We start from the raw sequence: 20,130 nt of genomic DNA, 5'->3' as shown, positions 1-20,130 counted from the left end.
AGAAAACTGTATTTTTCATGCCTCTATGGGAAAAAGTCCAACTTTCCTAATGGTTTAATTCACACACAGCAGGCAACTTTTAAATATACTTTGGAATTATGCATTGGCAAGAGCTGAGTTTGTTATGTGGTTGGTTTCTGTGGTAAAACATGATGCACATATATTCAGATATGAAAATCCCAGGATACTTTGTATTGTAATATTTAGTGACCATCTCCTCAGAAGTACAGGAAAGGCCCAAAGAAAGCCCTAGGAAGTCAACCCAGATGCTGTATTAACTTTATTCAGAGACTTCTATGTTAACTCAGTAGTTTGTTCTTGCTTGAAACCAACATAATTCCAAGATCACTCACTAAAATAGTTTCACTATTCCTTTGTCCACTCTATTTTGAAAACTGAACCAAAAAGTCAAAAATAACTAATATTAAGCAAAAACTCTACTTTCATCTACTTGGTTTACTAGTAAATTGCTTATTAAACTCTAGACACAACATTTATGACTATGGTTGTTTTATTTGGTCTTGTGGATCTCAGACAGCATAGACAGAGGCATTTATCCCTCTACTCCAGTTTAAGCATTTATAAAATCAGGTTTAGTAACTCTTAGTTACACATGTAACTAAGTACACATCAATATTAAGAGCCTATTAAACCTGGATCATAGAGTACAATTCAACATGATTCTCACTTACTGACACCAAAGATAACAACTGTGAGACAGCATAAAAGATTTTTGTTCCTTCATGAAGTGAAATGAGGAAACATCCTAGTGAACTTGAATGTTACAAACTTGCAAGAATGTTGAAACGTGCATTGTGAAAATCATTTGATTAACCTTTCAGTTGGCTATCATATACCAAGCTCATACTGAAAGTAAAAATGTATCCTGCCTAGGAAGCAGACATTTGAAACTTCAGCAGCCTGCAGCATCTGCCAGCACCTTTCCTTTTAATTTTCCTTGCTGGGGTGGGAGGATGGGGAGGGCAGGCAGGAGGCAGGAATGCTAGAGACAGAGACATAACAAGACTGATAAGAGATAGAAAATCACCTCCCCCAAAGCCTTCAATATCAATACCCTTGAAAAGATATTCAAAGTATTTCTAAATGGGAAAATATATATTAGTAATAGTTGCTTTAGAATAGATATCTACATCCATTTACACAAAAAAGGCAACATCAATATTTTAGTTTTTTTCCTTTCCCACATAACATGCAAAAATATTCATTTTTTTAAGTTAGAAAAATAAAAACCACAGAAATGTAGGATTAACATGCTTGTCCTTCATGAATCAACAAACTGAAAAGCGAGGTCTGAGTTATCAACCTCAAATGAGAACAAAAACCTTTAATTCCCAATTGCCAGACCACTGCTGTTTGCAGTGATGCATTATTAGACTGCTGCATTGTCAAAAAACAGAATATGTCCCTTACAAAGGGGTTGGAGAACCCCAGTTCTTCCTACAAAGGAAAGATATGAATGGATTTAACCACCCCAGAATGTGTAAAGTATTAGTAAATACTCAAGTAGCTGAAAGCAAAACTGTCTTCTGGAGCTAGAAAGTTGTCAAAATCCACTCCCAGCTTTCAAGGGAACCATTTTTTTTTGTTGACGCGCTGTTCAGAGAACAGTGGTACGCTGCAAACCGATTTGAATGACTTGGAAAAGAACTCCTCTTTCTATATAACATGAGATGGAACTAATAAATTGAATAATTTATTTTTGTATTTTATTATATATATGTTTAATTATCTAAGTGATCCATTTGAAAAAGACCATCCTGGACACTTACCTTTCTCCTACACTGGTGCTTCTGGCAGTCACGAATTTTAGTACACTTTGCCTCGCACAGATAAGGCTTATGACATGGCATGCGTTTAGTGTGTTTTCCACAACGACACTGTTTTTCAACTTCCTGGGCAGCAAGGTAGGGAAAAAAAGCAAGGTATTTTTAATACACATCATGTATTCATCATGACAACACATACCCCGCCCCCCAAAGAAAAAAAAAAAAAAAAAAAAAACAACAAAAAACTAATGCAATAGGAGTAGAAAAAAAAAAGTTTTCTACTACTACCTGAAAAGCAAAGTTCATAGCAGAATAACTTCATAATGGCCTATCGTAACAGATAGAATATTACCTGCTCTAAAAGCAGGTTACCTATCCATTCTGTAACTATTGGGGGACCTAGTGTCAGTACTGGAAACGTTGTGTTTTAGACAGCACCTCGTGGCAAGACTTTAGCCTTGGACTCACCAAGAGGAAAGACTCTTCAAGAGAATCACTTGAGTGTGTAGTGCAAGGCATCAAGTGTAAATGGAAAATTAATTCATACAAAAAGTACTTCTCCTGCACAGTAAATCCATCCATCACATACACAGACAATTTAAGAAACAGGTGAGTGGGTTTACCTGACCTACCTCCCAGCTATGTGCTGTTTTCACCATAAACTTTACATCCAAGGGTGGTCCAGAAGAGACAACAATAACAAACAGTGCAACAGCATTACAGGCCAGACCACAAAAGCTACGCAGATATTTAGAGCTGAGCAAAACATTATTTTCTTACTAACAAGAAAATAACATTATGTAACAGCATATTCTGACAGAACAAGGAAGCTAAAAATTAAGTGGTTTTAGGGCATATTTAGTGGTTCTAGGGCATATTTAATTAAAAAAAATTAAGCCTTCATCCCAGAAGAGCCATAGATTTTGTGACAGATAGGACTTTGTTTTCCTCAGAAGACTTGCAGTGTTCCAAACATACAGTGTTTAAAAATCCTAACATAATGTGAACCTTCTACAGCTGGACTGACCTGTCTGCATATTTCACAGGGACCTCGATGACAGCGCTGCGAACACTTATGGATGCCACATTCTAGGACTTTGTCACAACTATCACCACAAGTGGGCACATCTTCCGTACAAGGCAATGTAAACTCTAGATTAAAAGAGAGAGAAGTACAAGCAGACATACAGAAAAAAATATTTATGAAAAAAATATATATAGTGCAATATACCAAATGCTAACTATCTCTCATTTTTGGAATAATCTTCTCTAGTATTATTCACACAGATGATTAACCCCCTGCTACTAAATAAAGCTTCGAAAGCAAATTAAGCAAAAAGATTCATTTTACCTTTCACAGTTCACTGTAAGAACTTTTTATGGACCCTGTGCTGCAGAAGTAATCAAAACTACTGACAGATAAATTGGGGATTTCTTTACTTTATTTCTAAAGAAAGGAAAAAAAAAAAAAAGAAACGTACTTGATTTTCCACATGGACAGGACCTTTTCCCAGAACGAGGGCAGTCTCCACAGGGACCAGCATGACAAACTTGTTCACAAGTGTGATTACCGCAAGGCAAGGCTTTCCCACACACCTGGAAAGCTCAGAGAAACCAAGTGAATGTAATGTAACAAAATGGCATGGTAAGACAAAGCAAACCAAGACCAAAAAAAAAAAGAAAAAAGAGAGAGATGGGAGATGTCTGGAATTAAACTTTTTGAGCAATTAAGTTCATTGTAACAATATTTTTGTTTGCCAAACAAAACTAATGATCCCTGCAGTGATCCTGACTCGAAGACCACTGTACGTCAAAGGGTTAGTGATTCACAAAACAGCCTGAGCAGGGGCCCTTTGCTGTGCTATACTGCACATACAGCATGGCCTTCAGGCCTGCACTGTGCTGCACATATCCCTTGGCCACAGGATAAACTTATCCAGCTTGCCGTAACAGAGGAGCCTGCAGACAGCTCCCACTTAGTGCCTGTGATTATGCCAGGTGCATGTCCTTGCCTTCATCTAGAAACACCGCAAGAATTTCTCACGTGAACATCCTCTCTGGCATTAGAAATGATTAATCAAGTTGTTTTCTTGTAACAAAATCCTGTAACAGCTTGAATCAGACCAAAACACAGTAACAGTTGCTACAGACAGGGTCTGCGCAGGGCACTGCACACAGGCTGGAGGCCCACTCAATGCTCACAGCTTAGGGTTCCCACCATCTAAAGGTTAATAGTATTATTTACACTGTTCTCTCATTTTCTATAGTGTTAGCTCAAATAAACAGCATTTCAACTGATACTTTACAGCATCTAAGTGCCTTCCTTATTCAGCTCACAGTTACCGGCACCTCCTGGTACAACCTCCATGCCACCTGTTGATTTTTTTCTATTTTTATTTTTTTCTAGTATGTCAATCTATAGCCTTGGTCCCTAACAATGAGCTGCAAATATATTTCAGAAAACAAATCACACAGCTTTCACTCTGTTACCATTGCTAGAAGTAAGCAAGCATGAAACTTGTCTATTAAGCTGTGGTTTTATGTTTATTAAATTTCAACATGAAGTACAAAAAAAAATATATATATAGAGGTCAAATTCACTGCTAGCTGAGAGCTAGGAAATTCCTCAACAGGGTCATTTTAACTACTGTCAGAAATGACCTGGACTACCAAGCAGATTCATCCTCAGACACCATTGCCTACATAGATGCAACACAAGCTTAAAAAATGGCACGATCATGCAACATACCTGATTACACTGCCACTGAGGACTTGCACAAAGCCTTTCTGCTGTCTGTCTTCCACAGATGCACCGCTGTTTACTGACACGCGGACAGGGCTGACAATTTCCTATATGAAATTGTGAAGCGACACTGAGAGTAGGAATTCGATTTTTTTTTTTTTTAATATATTAAACTTGGAAAGGAATAATGTGTCTTAAGAATTAAAGCAACCACTCCTCTAAAGTTTAAGAAGGCAGACCTACCTGCGTGGCACGGATTCTCACAAGTGTGCTGTCCACACAGCAACAATCGTCTGCATGGCAGATGACATGACCATTCCTTTGCACTGCATCTTCGGGGCACTGGCTTAGCTTTCTTACAGTGACAGGTTGTTGTGACCATCTTTGGGCAAGGTGGACAGGGTCCTAAGCACAGAAAAAAAGAATCATTAATAACTATTCAGCAAATGCAGCCTTAACTAACATCTTTTTAATTCTGAGATTTTTAAACATAGCTAGCAGATTTTAAGTAGTCATGGAACAGCTGCATAAATACAGGACACATAATCAGAGACACAGCAATTTACCTGGATGACAAAGCAGCAAACATTTATGCCCACAAGGAGGTTTGAATTCCCTCTCACATATTTGACCACAGGAATGCGGAACCAGCCATGGGTCCAATGTTGGATTCTCTACTTTTCCACAGTAACAGTAATACCTACTGGGAGTTTCAGACCGTTTGTATTCAAACCTACATTTTGGACTACAAGAAAGGAAAAGGGAAGGGAAAAAGAAAGGCATTAGTTTCTATTATTTCAGTTTCCCAAGATTGTTACCAGGCTACTAATTAAGATTTTTACAACTGATCTATATTTAACATGAAGTTCTTGCTGTATGCAGATTTTACAACATTGAAAAATAAACACATGTTACTACAGTTCTAATGAACATATAAGGAATTGTCCTATTACTACAATATTTTTCTCTGAAAATATATGCAAAGACATTTGGTACAACAGGCATATAAAATAATTTCTATGCCAATACCAAAGGAAGGTATGCAACAAAAGCAGTCTCTTCAAACCAATTTAAAAAAAGAAAGAGTGAGAGAGAAAACAGGCTTTCACCAGTAGAGATTTCTAAACTACATAAAACCAGATTCATCAATGTTATTAAATCAACGCATAACTAAAACTGTAACTAAAAACTGTAAACTAAAACTGTTTCCAAAGCAAACCAGCTTGTCTGAGATCCCACGTTAACAGAGCTTTTGAATCCACCAGGCAGTTTCAACCAAACTTGACAGAGGCTTGTACCTCAAAGACATTACTACCACTACCCACAGAAAAGCAGGTGGGCAAATGTGGTGCAAAAAACCTGCACGGAGAAACCTTGACTGAACTTTTAGAGACAAACTTACTGAAAAAGCAGGATTCATTATTCATGCAGCCACAATATCACGTAAAACTACAAGACTGGCTTTAATGTTTGAGTTATGCAGAAATGTAAAAAAAAAAAAAAAAATCACAACCTATAAATCTTACTACTTTATAACTTTGTTTTTTAATTTCACATGCTACTGATGCCAATTTTTAAAATGCTATAAATATGTAAAACCATTTAAAAATACTGATAAGGCTGACATGACACACAACAGATTTACTTTTTCACAGGTTAAAACAAATTTGATGCAGCGAAATATTTTTAACATCACTGTGAAATATTATCTTATTATGTTAGCAAAAACTTGAAAAGAATTTTAAAAAGCTATGCAAAAGCAAGCCTTCTAAACTTTTGTGAGTGTGTGTACCTGTCATTTATGTGTACCAATCCTTTCTAAAGTAACCCCAGTTCACACCTTTCACAACAAAAGTATCTTTGTAAATGCACCATGAAGAGCTCACCATGGCCATGGATAATCTTTCTTCCCAAAATCATCGTCTGTCAAAGGAGATGACACCAGGAAAAGGCTGTCTTTGGCCCACTTCTGGATACATACCAGGTGAAATATACAAAAGCATCCACAACAGCTCCAGACCTAAAGAGCAGATATAAGTGCCATTTTTTTTTTACATTAGTTTTTTCTTCCTGTTTCAATTGCTGAAAAATCTATACTATCTAGAAAAATACAAGCTTGTCATTTTCCCATTAAAAAAAAAAGGTTCCCAAAGACAAATTCTATCGTTACTTCAGATTAATACAGACTTTTTACTGCTACAGACTCATATCCACGTTATTTTCTTCCTGCTGCTACAAGAAGTTTTCATCAAAGCTGACAGAGCCCGAAGTATTCATATAGTCACAGAAATGCTGATTTAAACACACCAGTGCAACCTCCTGCCCAAAGTGTAATTACTGCCAACTTAGCATTTGTCTGACTTAGGGAACTGGAGGCCTTTTACAGATGGGGACTCCACAATCATCATGGGCAACCTGTCTATGTGTCATACCTTGTGTACAATCTGCACCTCTCAACCCTCAGATGGTGTCATTGCCCCCTTATTATACCTTCTGCCACCACAAAAAAAGACTGGCTTTAGCCATCTTCACAACTCCTAAGTAGACAGAGGATGCAATCACATCATTCCTTAGCCTCCTCCCTGCCAGACTAAACAACCTGAGCTCTCCCTCAGCCTCTCTCCCTGTCACATGCTCTAGGTCCCTAGACACCTAGATAGGGAAAGTACTAAACATTTTCCCCTTCCAAGGTTCAGCAGTTACCTAAAAACGTTAATAATTTGTTTTGTAACCTCTTAAAAACTGCAGTGAAATACTTACAGCTTGGTTCCTTTTAACTGAAGCAATGCAGATCAGACATGTCATAGCCCCTGACTGAAATGCTTCGTTCATGTACTGTCTCGTACGTTCCAGTTCACTTGCATCTCCATCTTTAACAGAAAATGATTTTTAAGGCAATCAGTAATCTTTGATCTGTTATTCTGTATGTGTTGAGACTGTAAAATTATTTTTCTCTGAACTGAGGCCAGTCACATATTACTACAAAACTGCATTGTTAGAAGCGCTTAAGACAGCTTCACAACTATATCATTGATTCTGCTGACCGAAGCAAAAAGCACAGCCAGCGTTTACTGCTCAGAATAAATCTTTTCAATACAAAAAGTAAATCAGAACAAAGTCATTTCTCTCATATTATGGAAAAACTCTAATATGTAACCAGTAAGATAACCTTTGTTATGCTTTACTACCCAATATATGAAAAACATTACCAGTTTGACTAGTGTATATGGTAAATGTTTTTGCCAAAATCTTTCCTTGTTTTAATTCGGCATCTTCATCATCATCTTCTGATGAGGAACTAAACTGGTCTTCAACTAGCTTTTTTGCTGCAGCCTGATTCGCTTTCTTAATTTCATCAAACTTCCTCTGCGAAGATAGTTCTATTTAAAAGAATAGATTAATGATGATTAATATTATGACAGTTAATCATAACACCATGTTTAGTTCTACATACCTTCAACAGTTCTTTTCTCTAAAGAGTTTCCTTATTTTACATTTTTAAGGGCACTATTTTGTGACACTTCCAATACCACACAAGAATATATCAACTGCATTCTCTTCTTCACTGAGCAGGATCCATAATATTCACAACAGCTGTTATCATCAGTCAATTACTTCTGACATCCAACCAGAAGTACTAAGTACATTTATAAAGCTGCTTTACTAAAAGCATACTTAAAAAACAAAAGTAGCACAACACAAACACAACTGTCATGGTATGAGACAAAAATAAACAAACAATAAAATTTGTCAGTTCTTGACAACAGTAGCTGTTGCTACAGCTACCTCTCCTGGCATCTGGTATTTTTTTTAAATTAAGACTTCTGTTGTCCTCCTTCAGACCAACAAGTCTTCATTGCAGTAGTGGGTTCATCCCATTTCTACATCTGGCAACATCAGAAGTTACAGGGTATTTTAATATAAGGGTTTGTTGTTTTTTTAAGTTAAACAGAGGAATACTCACATATGGAGAATGATATAATGTAACAAAGTTCGTAACAAACCGCAGGGCCTTTAAAATAACATAGCACAGGCTGGTAAAAGCCTGCAGCAGACCTGAGGTCTCAAAGTACCTCCTAATTTCCCCTACCACACTGCGACATGCAGAGTATGCTCAGGTTTAACGTTAAGGCTCTCCTTAAGAAACTATGCTGCAACCCAAACGAGCCTCAGCGTTCGCCACTTCCCTACCAGCACGCCACAAGCATTAACCTGCGCTCCTGACAGCCCTGCTGGTAGCACGCAGCAGGCACTGTCCCAAAGGGCAGGCCGGCAGGCCGCCCGGGGCAGAAGCAGGGGGCACTCACTCACCGCCAGCCCCCTCGCCGCCGCTCGCCGCGGCCGGAGCGCAGGCACCGCCGCGGCCCTTGGGGGCCGGGGGCCTCGCAGCCGCCCCGGCGCGGCCGGAGAGCCCATCCCCGGGCCTGGCGCGGCCCCGGCCGCGGCCGCCCTGCCGCCAGGCCGCCTCCATCGCTCTCCCCCCGCCGGCCGGGCAGTGCGGAGCTCCCTCACGGCCGCCTCCCGGCCCGCCGCTGCCTCCTGCCTCGCCGGCCGGAAGCGGCGGTGGAGGCTGCGGCTGGGAGGCCGGGCTGCTCCCGCCTACAACTCCCAGCGCTCCCCGCGCCGCAGCGAGGCGGGAGGGGCCGGGACGGGGTCGAGGACTACAGCACCCAGCGTGCACCGCGGCGCGGCCCCGCTCGGGCAGCTGCGGCGGCGGTCGCCGTGCTGCTGCCTCCTGGCTGGAGGCCTGTGGTGCTGCCAGGGGGAAGGGGCGTGAAAACCAGGACGTTAGGGCAAACCCTCACGAGGGGCTGGAATGGGGAAGGGTGGCCTGCCCTTGGCAAGCCTGCTCTTTGTGAAGGTCCACAGGGAGCCTGCCCAACACTGCTGATAACCAGAAAGCTGTGCCCTAGTGCCCCAATTTCTTCACTTTTTATGGTTGAATTTCTTCTTGCCTGCCACTCCGGCCACAGAAACGATGGCTTCGGCTCTCCTTCTGGCAGCCTTCTCTGTAGTGTGAGGCTGTGATGCACGTTTCATACGCTCTTTGTCAAAATACATTAGCTTCACAAATCGGCTATTAAACATATGTTGAAACTTAAGTAATACCCAGAAGGTTTTACTGCACAGAAATGCCTATTGAATAAACTGCGTGCATCCAAAAACGTTCTAGCAAATAAGTACAAATTGAAATAAAATTTTAATTTGATTGACAGTCCCCTATAGAACTTAGTTTGTCTTACTCTGCCAGGAGGAAACTCCACCTTATTTATTCATTGTTTCAGCAAATACGTATTCTTACAAGTTAAACAATAAAGAGCCTGAAAATACTAAATAAAATGCTGAAGGTCAGGTCAATCCTGTTTTTCTGTTTTATTTCAAATTTGTTTTAAATAAAAGAATATTTATTCTCAAGACAGTAGCAGTTAGTGACTACAACTCATGTCACAGACTGAAGGATAAATAAAAGAAAAAATGTGATTCGATCTCTGTCTTTTTTCACTAAAACTCAGTATGTTATAATAGAATTAACTCAGTAACAGATACTCTAACAAAATCTTAAAAGGTGAAAAGTGCTTCGTAAGTGCCTAGGAAAATAAGACACAGCCCTATAGGATGGTGCTGCCATACAGATTGCAAGTTATATTAAAGACCTGAATTGTAAGAATGCTGATTGCAAAGTCCAATGCACAAAATGCAGTAAGTGCCAGAATAATGCTTGGTCTTTTATGTACTGATAGTTTTAATTCAAGCAATACCCATTTGCTTCACCAGCACATTGTGCCATGCGCCATTCAAAGTGAATGAACAGCCATCCCGTATGTACATTTATACTGCTCTATGCATTAATTACTTCATAACATTTAATCTGTGAAATCAGTTATATAACTCTCCCATTTTGAGAAACTTATCAACATTAAAAAAAAAAAAAAATCAGAAATGAATGCACTTTGCAAAAGACACATTTTCCACGCTTTTACAAACGATCCGGTTCATCGTATCTCCATCTTGCTAGAGCCAAAAATGGAAATATAGAGGTATTATCAAGTAATTGAAATTTTTACATACGTATTTTTTAAGACCATCCAATTGGCCAAGATATTCTAAATGCTCTAAATACAGAATTATGTATTCTCTCTGTGCACTCCCTTTCTTCACTCCCTGTCATCCAACTTATCCAGCATTAAATGGCTATGATGAAAATATACTGAAAATACCTAGCCAAGTCTGAGATGACAACTAATATAACCAATTTTGCAAATGAGAGGAGACATAAATTAGGAAAAGAAAAAAAAAAAAAAAAAAAAAAAAAAAAGAAAAAAAAAAAAACAGAAAATGCCTCTTAAACCAGTTGAAAACTTACCTGACTTGTGAAACAATAGATTTTACTATCTCTAGTAGTGATTAATAACAGAAGAAAGAAAAACACTGTAAATGAAATACAAACACCCCATTTAGTCCCTTTATTCTTACCCTAACAGTAGCTACAAAAGATGCTGTAGGGAGAGTTTGACCTCTTTCTGTCATCTCTTCCCTTGCACTCTGCCAGCATCCACAACTGTTACATTAGTCAAAAATTTTTAAGCACAGATCTTAAAGAAATGGTAGTCCATTTTCAGCAGCCATGTGATTACATGGAGCAGAACAGCCTTCAATATTACATATTTGCTATTGTGGAAAAGAACAACCAGATATCCTGCCATCCTTTTGTCTCATATTGGTACATAAAAACAATAGCATTTCCTCCCCTCTGTGCTCCAGCCTTTGCCTGTGATATCCCGAAAAAAGCAACATTTTAAAACTGCCCACTAACATCTCAAGGGATCGGCTGATGTGGACCCAATGAAGTCATAATATTTTCCAACCTTCAGTACTTGCATCTGCCTTGTAGATATACCTATTTTTTTATGTATTCTCCTGTATTTAATTAATCTTATATTAATCAGTAAATATTAAAATGTGTTTATACACAAATGTATTTTCATTATTCATGCCTATACTTATCTCAAATAATTAATACAATTGTTACCAAACTTTTCCATCCTTCCTTGCATAAATGGACATGAAGAAATTATTTTTAAATGGTCAGCAAAACCTCCCCTATTAACACACAGATAGAATGCATTTGCTGTTCAATGTTATTGTATAAAAAGGAAGGTGTTATGTTCCATCCCCATTCTTGTTTCTTCTTTTTCTTTCCTAAACCTGATGCATATGTGTTGCTTGTAGGGAATTAGTGACGTTACTTCAACAAATCATTTTTCATAAGCAATAGTCAGGTCCTACAAGATTAGAAATGAATGTATTCAGCCCCAAGTCTTACAGGCAACCTCTAGGATTTTATTCTGCTTTTGACACTCCGGGTTTATCTGCAGATGGATCTAGTTCTTCCAAGTCTGCAAATTCTTGCTCTATAACTGGCTTCAATATTTTCTCGATTTGTGTAAGTCTTTTCTTCAGTTTCTGTTGTGCAGCATCGTACTCAGCCAACAACCTGGCAAACTTTGTTTGCAATCTGTCCATTGATCCTTCCATGTAAGCAACCTTTTCTTCCAGATCTTTAGGATCGCTTCCTAAATTTGCAAGTTCAATGTCCAGCAACCCATCTTTCATTAGGATTTGCTTGCCTTTTTCTTCTAGCATTGCCTTTGCATCTGGATACTCCGTTAAAGCCTCCATGAGATCATCTTTAGACAAACAGAACAAATCTGAGTATCCAATACTTCTAATATTGGCTGTTCTTCGATTGCCAGCTTTGCTACCTTTGATATTAAGAATGCTGATTTCTCCAAAATAGCTGCCATCACTTAGGACCACAAATTGCGTAATTCCATCATCAGCGACTACTGCAAGTTTGCCTTCTTTGATAATGTACATTTCTCGTCCGATATCTCCTTTTCTGCAAATATAATCCCCGGGACTGTATACTTGTGGCTGGAGTTTCAAAACCAGTTCAACCAGCAGACCAGCTTCACAGTCTGCAAAAATCCGAACCTTTTTTAGTGTTTCAAGGTGAACGTTGATTGCAATCTCTGCTCTTAGTTTGTCTGGCAGGTACTTCAAGACTTCCCTTTCATCCACAGCCTTTTTGTTTGTCCACAGGTAGTCAAACCACTTTATAACTCTTTTTTCCATGTCTTTACTTACGTTTCGAAAGTGCATATACTGCTTGATAGCATCAATCTTTGCTTGAAACTCTGCCCTGGCAGCATTCATGTTGGAGATCATAGAACCGACGTTACCAACAATGGTAGCAAAAATCAATACTCCAACCAAGAAGTCAACAACCACGAAGAAATACTCAGAATCCCTTACAGGAGGGGGCGTTTCACCAATAGTAGTCAGGGTCAGTGTTGACCAGTAGAGACTATAGACGTACTTTCTAACCAGACGGGCAAATTCAGGATGAGAGGTGTTGGGGTAGACCCACGTGTCAGCCCCAAATCCAATAGCCTTTGAGATTGAGTAGTACACACAGGCATTCCAATGAATAATAATCACGATGTACATGACAAGATTAGAGATCCTGAAGATATTTGGGTAGTTTGTCCTTGTTTCTGTTCTCTGGAAGAATTCAAACATCCGAGCTACTCTGAGTAGTCGATTTATTCTTAGTTCTGGGTAATTCAGTCCTACCTTAAAGTATAAGAGGTCAGTTGGTATGATTGACAGAAAATCTAATTTGAATTGTAAGGAACTCTTATATTTCTCTCTAAGCTTTTGTTCTTCTTTCACCAGAAGACCTTGCTCCAGGTAACCTAAAATCAAATTGTAAGTAATAAAAAATGTTTCAATTTCAACCACATTGTGTTTGATATCAATCCAAATCTACTTTGAACAATATATTTGGTGCAACTTCCAGATAGTGCATAGCTTTTCATATTTTTCAAGCAATTTCATACATCCAAGTATTCAACTTAGTGCCATGTGGTTCAACTGTAGCTACACTATACAGCTTTGAAAATTATACATTTCTAACTCTGACTCTTTTCCCTCCACTGTTCCACTATCTGATGAACAACTGGAAATAAATAAAATAAAATAAAATAAAATAAAATAAAATAAAACAAAACAAAACAAAACAAAATAAAATGTTATATAAAGGGTGGTTAATAAAGGGAAAGAGTTTGAGCATGGAACTTTCGATTCTATATTGAAGGCATCTAGCTCTAGATGTAGGATAAGATTTTAAAAGAAATAGTTGCAGATGAAGTTACTTGGATGTCTTACTTGCTCCATGGTCTTGAAAATCAAGCAAATATCTGAGGCTTCTTAAATACAGAATCCAAATTTAGGCACTAATTTTTCTGAACTCCTGATCCTGACCTGGGCTCATTGCGTCTTTATTTTGACTTGTTCATGCAGTTCCAGGCAGAACAGCTTGTATATAGCTTACCACATGCCTAGCTTACCTTGCAATCTTTATGTAATCCTGGAGTAACACACTCAGGATTTTCTCCTGTTTTTACAGTTCACTGTAGTCTTTCTGTGACTATAAACTCAGAGATTTATTTTAATGTTGTTTTTTTTTTAAAAAAAAAAAAATGCACCTAATTGAGAGTACCCAGTTAGTAAGTACTATTCTTCTGAATTTTTTAAATCACCTGATAAAAATATGTGAATAGGAATAATTAATCAGTAAGTATACTTACCTGTTCTTGTCCGTACGAACATGTCAGCGATATAGATGATGTCAGAAACATAATCAACAATAAACCATACCACTAAGTAGTCATTCTGAAGCTCATCAAAACAGGCTCTGAATAGGAAAGGAAAAAGTAAGGTACCATGAAAAGAAAAGGAAATACTTGCATGAAATCATTGGTGAATGAAGTAAATTTTCTATCAGGTATATTACATTTTGTCAGAAGTTTTATTAAAAGAGAACCTCACCTAGCAATAATCATCGTCCAGTTGTACATGACAGGCATTGTAATGCAAAACAACCAGTTGTAATACATATTTCCTGCTGGATCAATAATGAAAATATCTTTCTTCTTCCTGAGAGATAGGCAAGAAGAAAAGAGATTTAAGTAGCGGCTTAAAATACGTGTAACAAATTTTGAGGAACAAAGCATTCCAGAAATTATTATTGTTAAAAAAAAAAAAAAAAAAAAGTTTTTATTAAAGTTAAGCTTCCTCGCTTGAATGCAAGCTGATTGTTGGATGTAATGTGACATTGAATTGCAAAGTGTAGAATCTAAATTTTACTAAGAAAACTCAATTTAGCAGTCCCACTTTATAGGGGCACATGTAGTCTCAACCTTCTTTAATTAATGTTTCCTACCAAATTAACTATCTTGTCTGATAGCTGATTTGATTGTCTTTCAAAAAATAAAATGGTTATGTGAATATGGTTATGTGTTTATATAAGTGACACAAACCATGCCTTACTCTATGTGTAATGTCTGGGTCTGAGCAAGATGATATATCAACATAGTTTACATACAGAAACCAAAGAACATGAAATCAAACAACACAAGTTACTACTTCACTATTTAAGTTTCTCTTCATTGGACAGATAATTATGAATTTTCTAAGCATAACACAAAAGGTAAAGAAAGAGCTTTTAGATCACAGAAGAGCTTGCTTGCTTGTAGGTGCCCTTATGTGCAGAAGAGCTTCTGTTAGTGGCTCATTTTTTGCTGCAGAGTGGTATCCAAAATATATTGGATAATCAGAATCCACAGGAGATTTTTCTTGATTTATTTTTTTAGATCAATCCCATGTGTGCATACATGTTCTTATTCTATTTTCTAAATATAAAGATAAATCATAATAACTCTATTCCAGGGAGAACAACATCAATCAGTAACTGATTCACTAGAGAATAAGCATCTTGTCTACATGATGTCCATGAATGGATTCAGTTTTATAATAAAAGCAATGTTATTACACTAATGTGGCAGGGCCTAAATGAAAAGTACTTACTCTTCATTATTTTCTTTCTTTTTGGACTTATCTTTATTTTTGTTTTTTTCCTTTTTTTCCTTGTTCTTCTGTGTTTCTCCATCCTTTTTGTTTTCTGACTTGCTAAGAAATAAATTAACATTTTCAGTTGTTACAGACTAAGTTGCAGCATATTTGGAAAAAAAAATTAAATGCCTTAGAAGTAGTAGTAGTTGTTGTCTTACCTCTTCTTTTCTTTTTTCTTTTTCTTCTCTCTATGGAAAAGGAAAATACAATAGGCTCATGGGATGCAGTTATTTTTTCCACATTTATTTATTAGAATCATCTGAGTTCAGTAAGGATAACACATTATACTTTGCTGTTAAATTGCTTTGCTTATTCACATAGAACTACTTTTCATTTCAATTAATAGATATAATAGCAATAGCTTTGATGTTGGGAATGATCATCATAGGTGATGTACATAAAGTTCAAATGTACGTGCAATCTCTTTTGGGGTTACTTGCATGACATAGCTGCTTATAAGGAAATAATTCAATGCAGATCATTCCTTCACATTGCTGCTAAACCAACCACTATTGCAGTACTCTCATTTTATAAAATTGCAAAGGTACTTACTCATCTTTATTACTATTGTTGTTAATATTGTAGTGTGCAAATGCACCAGGTAGATGTCGCTGCCTAGGGAACAGCAAAACAACAGTTATACAATACCTGCTGAAATACAAAAAAAGTATTTATTTTAAATTGTCACAGACTGTTTCTCACCATTTTAATCAGGGGCTAAGTTATCTATGTAAATTGAAAGGACAAGGATTAAAATATCTTAAATATTTACAATAAACTATATATATCACAATATTATAAAATTAAATTATTAATAGAAGGTCAAGAAAATTAGATGAAGGCAAATTATCTGTGCTTAGTTAATCCCATGCAAATTATTAAAGAAAGGAAAAAAAATACAAACAGATGCAAAATGACAAAATAGAATAGAATAAAAGAAATATGACATACCTGTTTTCTCCTTTGTCCATCAGTCCAGGGTCCTCACTGGTGTCTTGCACTACCACGCTGGGAATAATTGTATGGGAGTGATGGGTCTCAATCACTCCTACCTTCATGGTCAAATCTGTCTAAGCTTGGGTAAGAGACAAAGACTAATTTCAGAAAGAATAACACCCTTTCACAACTAGCAGAACACACCTTTTTCCCCCCCTAAAGATGAGTCCTTTATTTCTCTGCTTCCCCCAAAACCAATAAGAGCATTTCTAGTCTCCTCTCCCATGACATTCCCACCAGGCAAGAAAGGGCACTGTGGGTGCTGCTGAGTGACCAGGTAACTGCTGATGAAGGGAACACTCAACACATCTTCTTCTTAGAGAATGCCTTCATTTAGGTCTCTCTCCTGATCACATATACTAGAAAAAAAAATAGGAAATTGTGTTCAAAGCTTCTGTCATGGTTTAATTTGAACCTCAAAATTTATTTCACAGGGATGGACAAATAGATTCATACACAGGTGACATCCTGAAAACCAGGCACAAGGAACTTTGGTTGGATGTCCAAAGAAATTTCAGTACGTCTGACATTGAGAGTTATCCTTTGATGAGAGAGAGCAGCAGTAGCCACCATAACCAGGAATTTAGAGGCTCATTTCATATAGAGAAGATAGGATACAAACACCCTAAGTAGAAATGCTAGGGCCTGTTAATGTCTTTGTTCATCTCAATATTAGAAAATAAAAAATAATAAAAAAAAAAAATGAAAATGTCGTAGTGCACATAACTAAGACAGTACATTCTTCAGTGCACAAACTTTTCAGTAGTGGAGTAATTAACTTCTGCTCTGCCTTTCCACCACCATTCTTACAATTTTGTCAGTTATATCTCACTATCAATGAAACCGTCAACTGTTTGGGCATCAGTTGTGGGATACAAGTGATCTGCTTTTGACAGGGTCTTTTAGCTAGGATTTAAAAACAGATGCTATCCACAATATCCTTGTCTATATGAAATTAGAGTATCTGTTCCACTGGTGTATGAAGTCTAGTGCCATAGCATAAATCAGTCTTAAAGAAAGTACTTCCGTTCTGTAGTCAAGCACAATGCAAAGGAGAAGTAGGATGATACAGCTGCAACATTACTGACAGATTTACCTGCCTTTCTTTATTAGTCAATGAAACTAAAAAATATCCCTAAAAAAGAAATAGGAGAGGAAACCCATGCTTCCAGCAGTCATAAGACATGAATGGTACATGGTACAAAAAACAGTACAACAATATACATCGTTCTACAAAACAGAAAGATGCACATTGAAGGTTAAGTTGTGTTCCTTCAAGAATAGTTCTAAATATCATCCAGCATTGTTGTTCAGTCTTTAAATGCTTAACAGCAAGGATCAGGTCTAAGATGTCACATAAAAAGACATAGCAAATGTTAGGTTAAATTCACCAGTGCACTAAAAGCTGTAACAGGGTTTCCACTGATTTACTCCAAGGATAAATTGTATTTGAATGTGTGGAGACCGAAAGTACACCGGGTTGAATTAAGCAGCTTTACATCTGCTTACAGGTGCTCTAAAAGCTCTGCTAAAGCTGGCCCACAAAGTCCCACCCTGATATGACCTATATCTTCCGCAGGGCCACAGTGGACACCACAGAGCTCACAAACAACCGCGTAAAATAAAGCTGTGCCCAACCACTTCCAGTCACTCAGCACCAGACAAATACAAAAATACTCATCTCAAGGCAAATCAAGCCTCCAACAGCAAACTCTAAATCAGGCCACATTAGCACTCCCATTACCAGCTTTTCTACATAGAAACTTGTAGTTCATGTTTATCTTTGAAAAAAAAAAAAAAAAAGAGTGGGGTGGAACTTGGACTTCATGTTATCTAGACATACTGATTCGTCTACAAGTTAGAGATTAAAGACAAAACAAAGTGTGATAAAATAGGACATGTAGAAAAATCCACACCCATCCGGAGTACTTAGCATGAAGTTTGGGCAGAAATCTGTATCCTGTACATTCCCCTATTCTTCAGATAAATAGTAATTTCTGTGCATTTTTGCAAACAAAAAGATTCCTCTGGCTCCATTAGTATCTAATTGAAACAAAAGCACTGTGAGGTGCTTTGTATTCTGCCAAAGCACAGGACTTGCTGGGAAAGAGGAGCTGCCATCTGGGGCAGAACTGGAGATTTCATCTTACCAAGGCACTGGAAGCACTAAGAGGGCATTCAATATGCTGCCCCAGGCTGTCTCCCTTGTCATTCAGTCAGGATATATAGCACAAAAATATCTTCAAATTCCATTAGCACCAAAGCGTATTGCTTGGTGTTTTGAGATTCTTGAGTCTAAGACACGGAAATGATGATGCAGCATGTGGCCAATGCAAATTGTACAGACACAACAAATACTCCCATCTGGGGAATCACAGTCACCTCGTTACAGCTTTTGTGTGACAAAACCCTGGCACTATGAACAGCAGAAATTTTCCTGTTAAACTCACTGGGCCCAGAATTTCCCTTAAAACATTTCTGATTGCATTATGAGGTTTTTCAAACAAAATATGTCAGACTATCATTACTAAGCTGTATCACTACCATATTTCCTCTTCTGTTGAAACACATTTTTTCTTGAACTGATAAGTTGTCACAACTAGTCACGCTGATTTTATGCCAGTAGTCTAATGCTCAGTGTCACATTATACTATTTAGGTATTAAGTTTGAAAGGTAATACAGATAAATGATTGTTTTGAAGTATTTTAGATTTTTATTGAATTGTGTTTACTGTATCCTCACCAATAGTTTGCTTTTGCTATATTGGATTTTGAAATGTGACTACTACAGCAACTAAGTTTTCAAACCTTATGACCTAAAGATTGACTATATTAATTACTGTGCATCAAAATCTTTAGGGCTGCAAGAAAATGAAATCAGTATTATCCTTCTACAGGACTGTAGTGAATGGAAGATTAGCTTCCATCTCTTCTGCTTTTTTATTTTGCCAATTTCTCACTTTCTTATTGGCCCACTATATTCACTTCTCTACTGATTATTTTCAGAGAAAAAAGAAATGCTTGCAGTAAGGATAAATCAGAACAGAACTTAGCATAATGGAAGATCTACTTTCTTCATTACAAAAATAATAATAATAACAATAATAAATTTAAAAAAATCATTAAATTTGAAATATGCTGTCTATTGCAGAAAAATGTCTCTTTTCTAACATGCAAAAAGAGTCCATAGCAGTTCTGCAGTAAGAGGTTTCATCAGTGTGCATGCTTACCTTGGATAATGTCGTCTGCTGCTTCTGATAGCAATTCCAGTCCTTTAAACGAGCCACGTTTCCTTACCACATAAGTGGAGCCACCGTGAAAACCTAAATATCATCAGCATTTCATACATAAATCCCTTATTGATCAATTTCTCAAACAGCCAGTCCTGTGTGCAGTTCTCTGAATTATTCCCAGGGAAGGACATGGATATTAGAGGAGGATTTCCTTGACCTAGTGATGGATTTTGAGATTTAGAGAGAGATGAAAGTGACAGTGGCAGTCACTATTATCCCTCACCTGAGCAGAAGCTTACTAGCCCTTTCAACACGCAGAAGAGCTCTGTCTTGAAACTAGAAAAAAATAATGTATTTAGTATCCTCTGATGTCCCATTTTCTTAACATTGTAGA

General features: G+C 37.5%; 2 protein-coding genes across 2 annotated transcripts in view; both read right to left on the bottom strand.

Annotated features, from left to right (window-relative positions):
* NFXL1 (nuclear transcription factor, X-box binding like 1) overlaps positions 1 to 9,118 on the bottom strand; it is a 44,073-nt gene extending 34,955 nt beyond the window's left edge. The window contains exons 1-10 of the mRNA XM_035325030.1: positions 8,842 to 9,118; positions 7,740 to 7,910; positions 7,291 to 7,400; positions 6,417 to 6,550; positions 5,097 to 5,275; positions 4,774 to 4,935; positions 4,537 to 4,637; positions 3,269 to 3,383; positions 2,815 to 2,939; positions 1,791 to 1,913 (exon numbers count right to left, since the gene is read on the bottom strand). Coding sequence (XP_035180921.1) covers positions 1,791 to 1,913; positions 2,815 to 2,939; positions 3,269 to 3,383; positions 4,537 to 4,637; positions 4,774 to 4,935; positions 5,097 to 5,275; positions 6,417 to 6,550; positions 7,291 to 7,400; positions 7,740 to 7,910; positions 8,842 to 9,001 — 1,380 coding nt within the window. The 5' untranslated portion in view covers positions 9,002 to 9,118. The remainder of the gene's footprint in view (positions 1 to 1,790; positions 1,914 to 2,814; positions 2,940 to 3,268; positions 3,384 to 4,536; positions 4,638 to 4,773; positions 4,936 to 5,096; positions 5,276 to 6,416; positions 6,551 to 7,290; positions 7,401 to 7,739; positions 7,911 to 8,841) is intronic.
* A 2,753-nt stretch (positions 9,119 to 11,871) lies between these two features.
* CNGA1 (cyclic nucleotide gated channel subunit alpha 1) lies at positions 11,872 to 16,565 on the bottom strand. The gene is made up of 7 exons (XM_035326070.1): positions 16,454 to 16,565; positions 16,060 to 16,126; positions 15,666 to 15,695; positions 15,463 to 15,564; positions 14,425 to 14,532; positions 14,184 to 14,290; positions 11,872 to 13,289 (listed from the first exon to the last, which is right to left on the bottom strand). The coding sequence occupies exons 1-7, from the start codon at positions 16,563 to 16,565 to the stop codon at positions 11,872 to 11,874; spliced, it is 1,944 nt and encodes a 647-aa protein (XP_035181961.1).
* Between the last annotated feature and the right edge of the window lie 3,565 nt (positions 16,566 to 20,130).

The sequence above is a fragment of the Oxyura jamaicensis genome, chromosome 4, assembly GCF_011077185.1.
Source record: "Oxyura jamaicensis isolate SHBP4307 breed ruddy duck chromosome 4, BPBGC_Ojam_1.0, whole genome shotgun sequence".
NCBI classification, from domain to species: Eukaryota; Metazoa; Chordata; class Aves; order Anseriformes; family Anatidae; genus Oxyura; species Oxyura jamaicensis.
Note: the sequence above shows the minus strand (reverse complement) of the source record. Positions and strands in the feature narration are given on the sequence as shown.

Coding starts and splice junctions, on each gene's coding strand:
- CNGA1 (XM_035326070.1), bottom strand. CDS start 16,565: ATGAAGGTAGGAGTGATTGAGACCCATCACTCCCATACAATTATTCCC. Junction 14,533..15,462: donor AAGAAAGAAAATAATGAAGA/GTAAGTACTTTT, acceptor CCTATCTCTCAG/GAAGAAGAAAGATATTTTCA. Junction 13,290..14,183: donor GTTCGTACGGACAAGAACAG/GTAAGTATACTT, acceptor ATTTGATTTTAG/GTTACCTGGAGCAAGGTCTT.